Source organism: Ceratotherium simum, chromosome 5 (assembly GCF_057802395.1).
Source record: "Ceratotherium simum simum isolate JZ-2026a chromosome 5, ASM5780239v1, whole genome shotgun sequence".
In the NCBI taxonomy this organism is placed as follows: domain Eukaryota; kingdom Metazoa; phylum Chordata; class Mammalia; order Perissodactyla; family Rhinocerotidae; genus Ceratotherium; species Ceratotherium simum.
In genome coordinates, this window is record NC_141904.1 from 41,319,883 (window position 1) to 41,336,348 (window position 16,466).

The window sequence follows — 16,466 nt, forward strand, 5'->3', positions numbered from 1 at the left end:
TTATTGAGTGAATCTTTGAGTGAAAGAAAGGTCCTTTTAGTATATAAACAATCTTGATTGATAATACCTAGGTTTCGTGTTTCGTTATTAGTGACGTTAATTCTGTGTTTAATAATGACTAAGAATGAATAACAACTAAACTTAAAATCAGATATTCCTATATCTATATTTTTAACCCCAGCATGGTTTTGGTTTATGTAGGACATGTTATTAGTATGTTTAAAGCTGGTATGTCAGATTTTGTGTATATAAGATAATCAATTTTGGATTATTTAGGGGTAGAATAACTGGTTTGAGAATTAATACTGGTTAAAAAGAATAACAGTAGATAGTACATTTGTGAAAATTAAAATGATGAAGAGTCAGGGAACTACATATTAAAAGATGTCTGTTATATGGGACCAAAGGTACCTTGTAGAGGCCACACTGTGTCTTCTGTGACTTGAGACTGCCTCTCATCTTAGCCAGACAGATATGTGACCTGCATGGTTAACTTCCTTCCTGTCTGACATTTCCCAGAGTAGGGCAGTAGCCTCTCACTGAAGGTGAAGAGAGAGATATTAAATTTTCTTCAGGATTTACATGCATAAGGAATTAGGAGAGGAAAGGATGGGAGAGGGAGGAAACAATGGCAAGCATTAACCGTCTGCCTAACTCTGACCCATACTCATGTGCAGAATAAAGAGAGCCCAGCCAAGGAGCAGACAAACTGCAAACCATTTAAATTGTAGCATACTGGATCATTTTTATCAAGCGATATGTTAGTATTCCTAAATTATTGTCAAAATAGTTCAAGTACACTAGTATTGGATGACGTCATTGAATGGTGAATGTGTTCTTGAATATCAGATTTTATTTTGAATTTTGCATTACATGAGCTTTGTGCAGAGTTTTTACTTAGTTTGTTATAACTGTGATTTGGGTTAATCCATGTTAGTGTTGACTATGGACTAGTATGTACATGTGGCTTTAGTCAGGGATTTGAAATGGATTTAAATGTAACAAACACAACTTCTGTTGAATTATATAGTTGTATATGTAAATTGTTTTCAATTTTTAATGTTTGTAGCACATTATTATTAGAAACTTGATGGCATACTTGAAGAAATTTTTTTTTTTTTTGAGGAGGATTAGCCCTGCGCTAACATCTGTTGCCAATCTTCCTCTTTTTTTCTTCTTTTTTCTCTCCAAAGCCCCAGTAGAGAGTTGTATGTCATAGTTGTACATCCTTCTAGTTGCTCTATGTGGGATGCCGCCTCAGCGTGGCTTGATGACCGGTGCCCAGGATCCGAATTGGGGAACCCTGGGCCACTGAAGCGGAATGTGCGAACTTAACCACCACGCCACCAGGCCGGCCACTGAAGAGATTCTTTTTTTTTTTTTTTTTGTGAGGAAGATTAGCCCTGAGCTAACATCCAGTGCCAATCCTCCTTTTTTTTGCTGAGGAAGACTGGCCCTGGGCTAACATCCATGCCCATCTTCCTCTACTTTATATGGGATGCCGCCACAGCATGGCTCGACAAGTGGTGCGTCAGTCCGCGCCCAGGATCCGAACCTACGAAACCTGGGCCGCCACAGCAGAGTGTGTGAAGTTAGCTGCTGCACCACTGGGCTGGCCCCCCTAAAGAGATTTTTTAATAACAGCTTTATTGAGATGTAATTCACTTAACCATAAATTTGCCCTTTTAAAGTATGCAATTCAGTATATTCACAGAGTTGTGCAACCATCACCACTATCTAATTCCAGAATACTTTCATAGCTCCAGAAAGAAATTCCATATCCATTAGCAACACTCTCCATTCCTCCCTTCCTCTAGTCCCTGGCAACCACTAATCTACTTTCTGCCTCTGTGGATTTGCCTATTCTGGATATTTCATAGAAATGGAATCATACTATATATGGCCTTGTGTGTCGGGCATATTTACGGGTTTTCATACTATATATGGCCTTGTGTGTCGGGCATATTTACGGGCTCATCCGTGTTGTAGCATGTATCAGTACTTTATTCCTTTTTTACTGCCGAGTAATATTCCATTGTATGGTTATACCACATTTTCTTAATCCATTCATCGGTTGGTGGACGTTTGAGTTGTTTCCACTTTTTGGCTTTTATGTGGTGAACATCTGTGTGCTGCTATTTATATGTACATGTTTTCTGTTCTCTTGGGTGTATACCTAGGAGTGGAAATGCTGGGTCATGTGGTAAACCTATGTTTAACATTTTGAGGAACTGCTACACTCTTTTCTAAAGTGACTGCATCATTTTATAATCCCACCAGCAATGTAGGAGGGTTCCAAATTCTCCACATCCTTACCAACACTTGTTATTGTCTCTCTTTTTGATTATAGCCATCCTAGTGGGTGTGAAGTGTTAACTTGCTGTGGTTTTGTGAAGAGATTTTTAAAATTGAAAACTTTCTATTAGAAAGTGGTATACACTATACATTGTATGTTAATCTTGATTCCTAAAGTAATATTTGAGTGAATATAGAAACAATAAATAATAATGAATGAAATAACCTTAACACTGAAATAAATGATAATTCAGAAGAGTAAATTTAAGTTGTGATGCCTGAGCCTGACTTTTTTAGACATTTCACTGCTGTTAGACCATATAAACAAAGGCAACTCTCAATTCATGTTTAAGATTGCCTTTATTCTTTGCCATGTTTTGATGTTCATATAAGTTGCCTTATAATTTGAAAATGATTGCAAAATTATCAAGCTTCTTTGGCTACTGAAATAATTTTTTCTTTGCTAGAAACCCAGAAATCTTCTAGAAGATTTAGATATTTCATTTTAAGATGATGGAAATAGAAGTGATTTCTTCTGGTAATATAAATAATAATATGGCTTATAGATTGGGGAAAATGGACTTGCTACCTAATCATACTTTTCTACAGTGACTTATAAGGACGGAATATATGTATTTTTTCTTTTGTTTTCTGATGATAAGATGCTGCTTTTCCACTCTCTGTTAACCACTCTTAATAGTTTCTGTGTATCCTTTCAGAAAACTTGGACACATAAGTATCCTTTTATAGTGTTTTGCTCTTTGCTTTTTTCCCCTTAGAAATTTAAGTTTTAAAGCCCTAGGTGTTAAACTGCCTTATGCTTCTCTTAGATGATCTAATTAGCTCTTTTACAGGCTGATACAGGGTCTTATTAAAGTAAATATCTCATTCTCCAAAGTAAATGCTCTCTGTGAGAGTGTCTAGGTGGTATTTCCCCCAGAATATTGCAAGCATGTTGCATGTTACATGAAGCATTCTGCTCAAAGTTGCTTTTTCTTAATATAATTACTCTGCAATTCATATAGCACTTTTTTGTCCACCATGCCCTCTTTTGCCAACATTTTGGTGATATTACTTTTTATTTGGAAAGAGGTTGAGAGAATGGAGAGGAAGGGGGAAAGAATTTAATGATTGCACATTTTTCCTTTTTTAGTGTTTACAGTTCGTCTCTATCCAAGGCTGAGTATTTGTACAGGAAAACATTTAGTCTATGTTCATACCAATGATTAAAACGTTGAAAGAAACTACAGTTTTAATGGAATGTATAGAGATGGGAACTTGGTGGGGATAATTTGTCCTTGTGTGTTTTGGTAAAGATTCAAGTACTGTAGAAGTATAATAAACCTACCCTAATACATGAGGAAACACAGCAATGTCTTTTAACAGTTTAAACATCTAAAAGTAAGGTAATTGGTAAATAAATGAGCAATAGCGACATTTATTGAGCATTGCTATGTCCAGGCGCATAGTCAGGAGATGAAGACTTACTCTGCTAATAGTAGTGGAGCTTAAGTTTGAATCTAAGTGTGTTTTCCATGGAGCTGCCTGAAGTTAGGTGAGTTTTGAGTTGGGCTTTGAAAGAAGGGGGTGGTATGGATTAATATGTAGAAAGTAGGGTGAATGGCTTGCACAGAGGCGTGGAGATGGGGATAAAATAAATTACGTCTCAGGTATGGAAAATAATGTGTTCAGCTATCAAGTAGTACAGTATCATGTATCTGCTGTGGTTTAGGGATCTGAGGAGTGACATTGTGAAAATGATGTTTGAAGATTATTTTATTAATGGTAAGGGATGGATTGAGGCCCAGGCATTTTTTTTTAAACAATCCACAGAACTCACTCAGATTTCATAGGTTATATATACATGTACTGTACTCCTTTGTGGTCATGTGGGTATAGTTCTCTGCAATTTTATTACGTGTATATCTTTGTGTAAATATCACTAAACTCAAGATACAGAACTGTATCCCACCACAAAGTTCCCTCAGGCTACCCCTTTATAGCCAAACCTAACCCCTGTCAACATATCCCTAACACTTAGCAACCACTAATCTGTTCTCCATCTTTATTATTTTTGTTATGTTAAGAGTGTAACATAAATGGAGTCATAAAATATGTAACTTGTTGAGATTGGCTTTTTTCGCTCAGCATAATGCCCTTGAGGTTCATCCAAGTAGTTATGTATATCAGTTTGTTCATTTTAGTGCTGAGTAATATTCCTTTGTATGGATGTACCATAGTTTAACTGTTGACTTGTTGAAGGATATTTGGGTAGTTCCCAGTTTTTGGCTATTATGAATAAAGCTGCTATGAACATTCATATACGAGTTTCTGTGTGAACATATGTTTTTATTTCTCTAAGATAAATACCCAAGCATACAATTACTGGGTTATACAAATCCATTTTTAGTTTTAAAAGAAATGACCAAACTATTTTCCAGAGTGGTTGTACTGTTTTTTAAATTCCCACCATCAATGTATAAGTGATCTAGTTTCACCACATCTTCACCAGCATTTGGTGTTATCACTTAAAATTTTTTTTTAGCCATTCTGATAGGTTATTCTCCATTGAATTGCTTTTGCACCTTTGTCAAAAATCAATGGGGCACATTTGTCTGAATCTATTTCTGGGTTCTCTGTTCTGTTGTGTGTGTATGTCTGTCCTTCTGTCAATACCACACTGTCTTGTTTACTCTAACTACGTGGTAAGTCTTGAAATTGGATAGTATGAGTTCTTCAACTTTGTCTTCTTCACTATTGTGTTGGCTTTTCCTAGAATAGCCTTTCCTTTTCATATAAACTTAAGAATAAGCTTGTCTATGTGTACAAAATACTTTCCTGGAATTTTGATAGGAATTGCATTAAACCATATATGTAGTCAATTTGGGAAGTATTGACGTCTTTACTATGTTGAGTTTTCTAATCCATGAACACAGTTAGTCACTCCAGTTATTTAGGCCTTCTTTGCTTTCTTTCATCAATTTTTGTAATTTTCAGCATACAGATCCTGTTCATATTTTGTTGGATTTACACCTAAAAATTTCGTTTTGAGGGAACAATTTTAAATAGTATTGTATTTTCAAATTTTGGTTTCTGCTTGTTTGTTGTTAGTATATAAAAATACAACTGATTTTTGTATGTTGATCTTGCAATCTTGCTAAACTCTCTTATTAGTTATAAGAGCTTTTCTTGTATATTGGGATTTTCTTTATAGACAAGCATCTCATGTACAGATAGGGATAGTTTTATTTCTTCTTTTCCAATTTGGATGCCTTTTATTTCTTTTTCTTACTTTATTGTGGTGGCTAGGATTTCCAGTACTATATTGAGTAAGAGTGATGAGAACGGACATCCTTGCCTTTTTCCCAATCTTTAAGGGAAAGTATTCAGTCTTTCGCTGTTAAGTATGATGTTAGCTGTAAGTTTTTTTTGTAGCTGTTCTTTATAAAGTTAAAGAAGTTCTCTATTGCTGGTTTTCTGAGGGGCGTTGATTTATCATGAATGGTGTTAGATTTTTAAAACAATGTTTTTCTCTGTCAATTGATGTGATCATATAATTTTTCTGCTTTAACCTGTTGATATAGTGTATTACATTGATTTTTTTTTTGAATATTATACCAGCCTTGCATACCTGGAATACATACTGCATGGTTGTGGTCTATTATCTATTGTTGGTTTTGATTTGCTCATACTTTGTTAAAGATTTTACACCTAAGTTTGTGAGAGATATTGGTCTGTAGTTTTCTTGTGATATCTTTGACTGGTTTTGGTATTGGTAGTACTAGCTTCATAAAATTAGTTGGGAAATGTTACTGCTTCTTCGATTTCTGGAAAACATTGTGTAAAGTGGCTGTTAGTTTTTCTTTCAATGTTTGGTAAAATTCTCCAGTGAAACCATCTGGGCCTAGGGATTTTTTCAAGAAATTTTCAATTACAAATTTGATTTCTTTAATAGTTACAGGATTATTCACGTTATCTACTTCATCTTGACTAAGTTCTGGTAGTTAGTCATTTTCAAAGAATTGGTCCATTTTTTTTCTAAATTGTTGAATTACGAGCTAAAGTTGTTCATAGTATTCCCTTATCTTTTTTTAAAAAATTGAGATAAAAGTCATATAACATTAAATTCACTATTTTAAAAGTATGCAGTTCGTTGGGGTTTTTTTTGGTATATTCACAGTGTTTTGCAACCATCACCACTATCTAATTCTGGAGCATTTTCATCACCCCAGAAAGAAATTCTGCACCCATTAAGCAGTACCTTCCCGTTCTCCTCTTCTCCCAGCCTCTGGCAACCGCTAGTCTATTTTCTGTCTCTAGATTTGCCTGTTGTGGATATTTCAGGTAAATGGAGTCATACAATATGTGGTCTTTTGTGATTGGTTTATTTCACATAGCATGTTTTCAAGGTTCATTCATGTTGTTGCATGTATCAGTACTTGCTCCTTGGCTCATGGTTCCATCACTCTGACCTCTGCTTTCATTGTCTCATCTCCTCTGACTCAGAGCCTCCTGCCTTCCTTTTGTGAAGACCTTTGTAATTACATTGGGCCCACCCGGATAATCCAGGATAATCTTCCCATCCTTAATATAACATAACAATACATGCAAAGTCTTTTTTGCCACATAAGGTAACATTCACAGGTTTCAAGGTTGAGGACATAGACGTCTTTAGGGGGACCATTATTCTACCTACTATGTGGACTTTAGATCTTTTATTATCATCCCACTGCTCCCTGAGACTCTTCTTTGTGTTAGTCTTTTTTCTCTCTTTTGTTTAGATTGAGTAAACTATTGATCTTGTCCTCAAGTTCACCGAATTTATCCTTTGTCATCTCTGCTACTGGGCTTATCTAGCAAATTTTTTATTTTGGAAATTGTATGTTTCAGTTGTATGATTTCCATTTGGCACTTTTTTAAATAACTTCTGTTTCTTTCTGAGATTTTCTCTTTGTTTTAAGAGAATTCTTAATTGTTTGTTAAAGCATTTTTGTGATGGCTGCTTTAAAATTCTTGTCAGATAATTCCAACATGTGATTCATTCTGGTGTTGGCATCAGTGTGATTGTGTTTTCTCATTCAAGTGTGTTTTTCCTGGTTCTTGGTATGACTTGGTATGACTTTTTTTTTTTTTTAATATCCTGGACATTTAGGGTATTAATGTTAAGAGACTCTTGATCCTATTTAAATCTTCTATTTTAGTAGGCAGTTACTTTATTTAGGTTTAGTGTGTAGGTCCTAGTCCACTTTTGTGAGCTGTGTAATTCGTATGATAATTTAGTTTTCAGAGTTCTTGCAGTGCTATTCTCTTCTGTTTTATTCTTCTGGAACCACAGGGACTCCTGTTTGATCTCTACGAGTGTTACCTGTGCTTACTGGTGGGTGTGGGTCCCCAGCTCTGCTGCTGCCAAGGACAGATTGGCTGGACATGGCCCCAGGTGTGGGACGGGGACTTGGTTGCCCCTCTGGTGAATCTGGCCTACTGCTGTCTGGGTGTGGGGTTGAGACCCTGCTGATGTTGATATTGATGCTGTGGTGGATTGGGTCCCACACTGTCCTGGGTGGGGATTGGGGAATCTGTCTCCCCTCTAGGTCTCTGCTGAGCTTCCCCTTTCACAATCCTTTGACCAGAAAGCAGGATTTTCTCAATAGTTTATTTATCTGTCTGTCTATCCCTATGTGTGGTTCCGGGTTGCTGTTCTGGTGCCCACTCATAGATATATAGGAGATAAAAGGAAACCCAGCGAACAGCACCACTCACAGTGGTGTTTTTCCTCTCGTCTTGAGCCCCCTAGCCAGTCCACCCTCTTCTTTGTGCCTTTCAGAGTCATTTTATGATTGTTGAATTATTTCTAGGGTATTTAGTTGTATTTAGAGGAGAGGAGCAGGGAAATGTGAGCCTGTGCCATCATATTCTAGAACTGGAACCCTAACAATTTTTTTTTTTGCACTGGTATTTATTGGCGATTCTCTGCAATGGTCGAGGCTTATGTTTTTATTAACACCCTACTTTTTAGAGTGTTTCTCTGCATCTGTTGTTGAGTGTAGGAACAAGATAAGAATTATTCTTCTCTTGTTTAAATTGTATGGGAATTAGAAATGTCATGTTTTTATCTGTCCATCTATTTATTTGCTCATTTATGTATTTATCTTTAGGGAGTGGAGCAACGGCTGTGGTCCAGGCAGCGTATTGTGTTCCTAAAAAGGAGAAAGTGGCAATCAAACGGATAAATCTTGAGAAATGTCAGACTAGCATGGATGAACTCCTGGTATGCACATCTCATATTTCTTATATGGAGAGATATACTCATATATTCATATTAGAGTGGGAAATAACTTGAAGTGTTTTATTTCTTTTTTTAAAAAAGGTGTGATTTTTTCATTAAGTAGTAATGTTTATTGTAAAATTTATAAAAATCCAGGTAAGTAGAGAGAAAAAAATTAGTTATTATCCTGTCATGCTGAGATTAATACTTGCTATATAATCTTTCAGATGGCACATTTAAACATCTTTGTATTTTTATGATAATGTAATCATATAGTTGTTCTTTTCATTGAAACATTTATCATAGAAATCTTTCTGTATCTATAAATATGAATTAATATAATTTTCAATATGTGTGTAGTATCCGTTGAATATGTAGACCACACTTTATTTAACCTATTCTCTGGTATTGGACAATTAACTTGTTTCCTCTTTTTCATTGTTATAAACGATACTTGCTTACTTCTGTCTTTCCTTAAAATAGTATCATTCAATTATGATTTCTGGGTCAAATGGAATATCCTTTAAAAGGCTTTTGGCCTCCTAGGAACATGGTACCAGTCTGCATTCTGACTATTGATGCAAGATGAGAGATAGAATGACCCCCCCAGGGAGAAGAAAGGGAGTCCCAGGAATCAGTAACTGCAAGAGATGTTCTGTGGCATTAAAAGCTAGTCACACGGGGATTGTTTTTACTTCTTTTATGCACCATGACACCCAGAGTAGTTTTTTTTTTTGTGTGAGGAAGATCAGCCCTGAGCTAACATCCATGCCAATCTTCCTCTTTTTGCTGAGGAAGACCGGCCCTGAGCTAACATCTATTGCCAATCCTCCTCCTTTTTTTTTCCCTTTTTCTCCCCAAAGCCCCAGTAGATAGTTGTGCGTCGTAGTTGCACATCCTGCTAGTTGCTGTATGTGGGATGCCACCTCAGCATGGCCAGACAAGCGGTGCGTCGGTGTGCGCCCGGGATCCAAACCCGGGCCGCCAGTAGCGGAGCGCGAGCACTTAACCACTAAGCCATGGGGCCGACCCCCGGAGTAGTTTTAAATAAGTTGTAACTGGTCAGCAAGGGAAATGAGATAGTTTTTCAAATCATTTAACTTTTTAAATCCTCAATTTCTTTGGCTTAAAATGGAAATAATATCTGCTTTGTGTACCTCATGAGGTTTTTCTTGAAGATCAAATGATACTGTACTTGAAAACTATAAACTGCCATACAAATATGAACTAATATTGTTATTTGATTAGGTAATTTCTCTAAGATCATGTACAGCTAGTGATAGAAAGGACAGGAATTAGGATTGGGATGATCTGACAGTCCAGAAGTTTTTTGCATTGTCCCAGATTGGATTTAATTTCTGGTATAGTCTGTACTGACTTAGGGAATAATTGGAATAAAAGGAAAAGAGATAATAGAATTATATGTTGAACTTTTAAGCAGATGAGACAAATGTATTTCTTCAGGAGTTGGTAATGCATGAGCAGAAGCTGAAGAAGTGGGTTTCTGGAGTGATCTTGAGCCGTCTTTGGTGAGCGAACACACACTTGGAAGGAGATGCTGATTGAAATCCTCTTTGATGATCTTGGATTTACAGATGCCAGCAATACCTTAGAGCACCGTTTGGACATTTGAACTGCAGTGATCATAAAAGAAGTCTAAATTGTAAACTAATTCTGTTAAAGAAAAGTAATATTGTTAACCTACATGTTGACTGGAATTTGAGACGCCCAATATAAATTCCTATCATTTGCCATTTTACATAATCCATAAGGATAGTGTAAAGATGAGTAAAAGTCTTATTATTTATTACTTCATGACTAAAGAAACTGAGGCTCAAAGTTTAAATAACTTGACTAAGTTCATATGATAATAATAGCTAACATCTTTTCAGTGCTAGGCACTTAAGCGTACTTGAACCTCATAAACCTCTCTATGATATAGGCAGTAGTTCCTTTTTATAGATGAGGGAAATAAATCATAGTAAGTGACAGAGTCTGGATTAAAAATCAGGTCGTTCTGCCTCAAGTCTATTATTTTCTACTTCAAATAATAGCAAAAAGATTATAATCTTAGTTCAAAAATAGAAAGAACATCTTTTCTCATGTCATTTGACATTCTTAAAAGTATTATTTGTGTTATTACACTAGGGCCTTACTTTTAGAGGAATGCAAATTCAATACAACCTAGTAAAAGGAAAAAAATTGATTAGACCTCCATAAGTTTTGCCCACATATTCCAATAAGCTTTACATTGGAAATATAGTATTTATATATTTGGCAAGTAAGTAAAGGTGAGGGAGTGACTTTTAGTGAAGCAAATTTAAGATAATTGGCTTTGTGGGAGGCAGACAGGTAAGATCTCACTAAACCCTGAAGAAACATCAGGCATATAAAGAATGCCTGATTTATTTGTGGTGTTTGTTGTGTCGGGACCTGAGATCTGAGTGCCAACGGCTCTATTTCTGTGATATGAAGCCCTTCAGTTTACCTTAAAAAACACCTATTAGATAAACATACTAAACTTTTGATGTTGTGATTTTAAAATTTATTTTCAAAACTATGTTTATTATAATGCAGAAAGGGTGCTCTGGATCTCCAGAGAGTGCTGACGTAAACTGATTACAGGTGTGTATCGTGTGTGACAGTTAATAGTGAGGAGGCAGTATATCATTCCTTTCTCTTGTCAAAATGTTTTCTTTTGTCTGACAACCTTTGCTAAGTGTAATGGGAAAATCAGCTGTCAAATCTTACTACATTTATTTTCGCCAGGGGATTTTACTCATAGGCTTTTCTCTAAGAAGGCACACAGTGCAGTGTTTTGAGATTTTTCTCTTCTTTAGTAGATGCCGGGACCAGGTTCATTGACAAACATCTGAGGGGGGAACATTAAGAGTTTTAGAGTTAAGGCTCTTGCCTGCTGTACAAGGCAGAGTGTGACAAATGCCTAGGAAAGGTATAAAGTACTGTGGAAGTAAGAGGAGGAAGAGAGTTCCCAGTTATGAAGATGGAGGCCTTTGTGGAGATGTTTGTGTCCTGGGCTGCCAGGGCTGGGGAGATGGAGAGATGGAGTCCCTGCCAGGCAGGGGTTTAGAATCATTAAGGAATAGCATATGTGTGTATGTGTGTGTGTATGAAAATATATGATATATATGAATATGATATATATTCATGAATATTAATATAACTGAAACAATATTTTCATAAAACAATTCTTAATTATATTATGTGGAATGCACTCTGATTTTCTATTCTGTTTCTTTTTGTTTGTTTTTAACACGATTCACTAAATTTATTTCATGACCCATGTGAGCTGCATCCCATAGCTTGAGGAACACTGGGCTACACAAGAGGTACTGAGGCTCTAAATTCAGGCAGTGACAGTGACAATGGAAAGGAAGACACAGATTCTCTAGACATTTTATAGATGGGAAAATTGTTAGTACTAGAATGAGTACTCCATGAGGGCAGGGGCTTGTTTTGTTCACTCTGTATGAATGAATGAATAAATTAACATTACTTGGGAGCTGACTGAATTGTATAAAGTGGAGGAAAACTGCCTACCTTGGGGTAATTAGAAAACCAGGGAGTAAACAGTAGAAATCAAGATGAATGAGTTTCATGAAGCAATGAAAAGTCATCACTAAAAAATTGCTTCAGAAAGCTTCAGGTGGAGACTGAAAAGTCCAAACAAAAGATCTGGTACTAGCAGATAATAGAGGACTTTCTTTTTTTTTCCTTTTTTTGTGAGGAAGATCAGCCCTGAGCTAACATCCATGCCAATCCTCCTCTTTTTGCTGAGGAAGACTGGCCCTGGGCTAACATCCATGCCTATCTTTCTCCACTTTATATGGGATGCTGCCACAGCATGGCTTGAGAAGCGGTGCCTCGGTGCAGGCCCAGGATCTGAACCCGGGCCGCCAGCAGCAGAGCGCGCGCACTTAACCGTTTCGCCATGGGGCCAGCCTCAATAGAGGACTTTAAAGAAAACACTTTCATTAGTAGGGGTGGAATTCACTTATAAGTGTTGAGGAAGCTTCTGGGAAATTTGAGTCAGAATGAATATTCACTCTTGCAAAGCACTTATATATTTATTTTTCTTTTTGAAAGGAAAAGGAAAAGAATAACTCCAGTGGCAGTTAAGATAAAAGAAGGTTCCTTTTCCCCCTTTAAAGGAATAGAAGAGAAGAAAAGGAATATTTAAGGCCCTTTTAATCTTTGAATTTTATGGTTCTCTGATAGACTCCCGTTAGAAAACCCTTTGTAATACCCCCCTTTTTCAGGGTAAAGCTCAAAACCTTTAGCTTAACATTTAAGACCTTGGACAATTTGACCCCAACTTTTTGCATTAATTGTTACTCTCCCATGTTATTCCTGTCTGTCTCACCTCCCCCATCCGACTGGTCACCAAGTCCTATTGTTTATACCTCTTTAGTATTATCTCTTGACTTCTCCCTTTCTTTTCATTCATATTGCCACTTATTTTTTTAAACTTTCTATTTTGATACAGTTGTAAACTTACCAAAGTGTTGCAAAAGCAGTATAGAAAGTTCCTGTATGCAGTTCACCCAACATCTCCTGATTGTAACATAACCACTATACAGTGATTAAAACTGAGAAATTAGCTATTTATCATTTTTAAGGCCACCATCTCTCTCACCCAGATCATGGCAATAGCCTTAAACTAAGTCTTTGCCTCTAGTCTTGCCTTCTCTTATTTATTTTCTACATTACAGCCAGAGTGATTTTTATGAAAAAATAAATATAGTTCAACCTTTGATGCCTTTCCATTGCTGTTAGGATGAAGCCTAAGTTCTTGAACACAGTTACAACGTCCTTTATGATATGGTCACAGGTAATTAAACAATCAAAACCCATAAAAACCTACTTATCTTTCCTATTTCAGTGTCAGTTCAGTAGTAAAACTTTTTATAGGAAGCCTTCCCTGATTATCACTCCTTGATAATTTGCCTCTTTGATGAAATCATGTAGTATCTAGTATTTCCTCTATTAAACTGTTTATTAATCTATGTTGTAAATTAGTATTTGTTTAACTTCTTCACCAGACAAGTTTCATGAGGCACCTAGCACTACACCTGCCACGTAGTAGGTGCTTGGTAAATATCTGTTGAAAGCATCAACTACTTACCCTAGACAGGTTTACTCATTGTGTCCTAAAATCTGTCTTGCATATTTCATCTTTTTTTTTTGTAATTATATATTCCTTGTACCTTGTACTGCTGTAATATCTTCACATCCTGCAGAACTAAACCTAGTTCCCACCTCCCCTGTGAAGACTTCTTGCCTACCTTAACTATTCTTTCCCTTGGATTCTTGTAACATTTAATATCTTTACTACTCACTTGGCACATACATGCTGTCCTATATATTCTCTCTCATATGTACATGTCTTATCTTTTCGAATCCTGTATAACTATGTCAATAGGCAGGTGCTTACTTTAGTTCCTTCTTCCTTTTCCCTCATATTTACTTAGCTTTTAGTACAGAAGACTGTGCTGGTGACTTTGGGGGTTACAAAAATTCATACGATAAGGTCCTTGCCATAAAGAAATTTACATTCAAGTAACAGAAGATGAGAAAAGAAAAACTAGTGTTTATCAAGCACTACTTATGAATCAGGGATTATGGGCAATTTTTACACAATTGATCTTACTGAACAAATACCAAGGGCATATAGGGCAAGTACATGAATAAGTAAAAAGCTATATAAAGTGCTGTAGGATTTCATTCATTCAGCAAATATTTATTGAAGGTGTACTGTGTGCCAGGCACAATGATAAGTGCCAGGAATACCAGCGTCTTAGCTCTCATTGAGCTTACAGTTTTGTGAGGGATGCAGAAAAATAAACAGGCAATTATAGTATAGTGTAAGTTCCACAGTGTTTAGCAATCCACTTTTAAATACTTGCCTTCATGGAGCTCTCAGTCTAGCAGGGAGGGACAGACAAATAAGCACCTGATGTACTAGCCAGTACACACGTGCCATGAGGTAAGGAGAGATACAGGGATCTTGGAAGCCACGAGAAGGGACACCTACCTCAAACTGGGGAGCTAGGAGGAAATGATATTTTGGCTGAGATCAGAAGGAAGGATTGGTGTTTTTAGCTAGGCAAAAATGAGGAAAGTGTATTTGAGGCAGAGGGAACAATAAGGTTAAATGTTGATGGTTAGAAGCAGCATGGCTTGCTTGAAGTTACTGTGGCTGGATCGTAGGACTGGGGTGTGTTGCAGGTAGGATCAGTGAAGGGAAATAGAAATGAGACTAGAGGGCCGGCTCCGTGGCTTAGCGGTTAAGTGCGCGCGCTCTGATGCTGGCGGCCCGGGTTCGGATCCTGGGCACGCCCCAAGGCACCACTTCTCCGACCAACCCGAGGCCGAGTCCCACATACAGCAACTAGAAGGATGTGAACCTATGACATACAACTATCTACTGGGGCTTTGGGGGGAAAAAAATGAATAAATAAAATCTTTAAAAAAAAAAATAGAAATGAGACTAGAGAGGTAAGCAGGACCCTCATCACACAGGGCTTTTTTTTTTTTTTTTTTTGTGAGGAAGATCAGCCCTGAGCTAACATCCATGCCAATCCTCCTCTTTTTGCTGAGGAAGACTGGCCCTGAGCTAACATCTATTGCCAATCCTCCTCCTTTTTTTCCCCCTTTTCTCCCCAAAGCCCCAGCAGATAGTTGTACTTCATAGTTGCACATCCTTCTAGTTGCTGTATGTAGGACCCGGCCTCAGTATGGCCAGACAAGTGGTGGGTCGGTGTGCGCCCGGATCCGAACTCGGGCCACCAGTAGCGGAGCATGCGCACTTAACCACTAAGCCATGGGGCCGGCCCCACACAGGGCTTTATAAGGCATTTTATCACACCAAATCTAATCTAAAGTCATTAACTGAGATACTGTAAGCTTAGACTTTTGGCTCAGGTTTCTACTTTGGATTTAGTTTATGACTTTGCCCTGTTTCAGTATATTTCTCTTTAGAGTGGAAATTGTTAATCATTTCACAAAAATGGGATGAAGTAATATTTTGAAAAAAAAAAAACCCACAAACAAAAACCACCCTCTGTTTATTACTAATTATCCTCTGTAACTCTAAAACCAGATTTCCCAAGATGGTTCTTCAAGAGCACCTTGAAGTAAAAATTTGTGTCCCAGTGGAGGCCTCTGTGGTGCTGTGCCAGAGTGTGATTAACAGTGCATGTTTCTAGCTTCAAAGATTACTGGTGTAATGAGTGAAAGGAGTAGAGTCAGAATGGACTGAAGGAAACTAAGTGATTTTTTGGTTTAACCATTCTTGAAGAGGTCAGGGCCATGGAGATCCCAGAAAGGTTATAATACATGTAGCCTTGGGATTTCCAAATCTGAATTCACTACTTGTAGTGTTGTTTTAGGCTTACATATAATGAATTATCATGTTTTTTCTTCTTTGTAGAAAGAAATTCAAGCCATGAGTCAGTGCCATCATCCTAATATCGTGTCTTACTACACGTCTTTTGTGGTAAAAGATGAGCTGTGGCTAGTCATGAAGCTGCTAAGTGGAGGTGAGTAGAGTACAATGAAATGTTAACTTCCATAGCTCGTAAAGTTAATAAAAATGTTCTTCTTTTCTATCCTGGTTTGGTTTTCATGGACATCTGCATTTAAGGAGATACTGAGAATATAGTATTTACTAATGATGCTAGTGTATGAGCTGAGACAGGTTTCACACATTGAGTTTGGTTGTCATGCCTCTTAAATCTCTCTTTATCTAGGATGGTTCCCTCCCGCTTCCTCACCTCCATGACCTAAACTTGTTGAAGGGTCTAGTCTGAAGGGTCTAATGATAACTATTTTGTAGAATGTCCCACGTTCTTCTGGATTTATCTGATTATTTCATCCTGGTGTT

The 16,466-nt window shown here is 37.1% G+C and overlaps 1 protein-coding gene across 5 annotated transcripts in view; it reads left to right on the top strand.

Annotated features, from left to right (window-relative positions):
• Window positions 1-16,466, top strand: part of OXSR1 (oxidative stress responsive kinase 1) — a 98,149-nt gene that overhangs the window by 9,620 nt on the left and 72,063 nt on the right. For 4 of the 5 annotated variants that reach the window (XM_014790625.2, XM_014790627.2, XM_087430730.1 and 1 more), the window contains exons 2-3: window positions 8,451-8,563; window positions 16,014-16,122. In XM_014790625.2, coding sequence (XP_014646111.2) covers window positions 8,451-8,563; window positions 16,014-16,122 — 222 coding nt within the window. Of the gene's footprint in view, window positions 1-8,450; window positions 8,564-10,024; window positions 10,090-16,013; window positions 16,123-16,466 lie in introns of those variants that run through there. The other variant, XM_087430731.1, reaches the window with a different exon arrangement.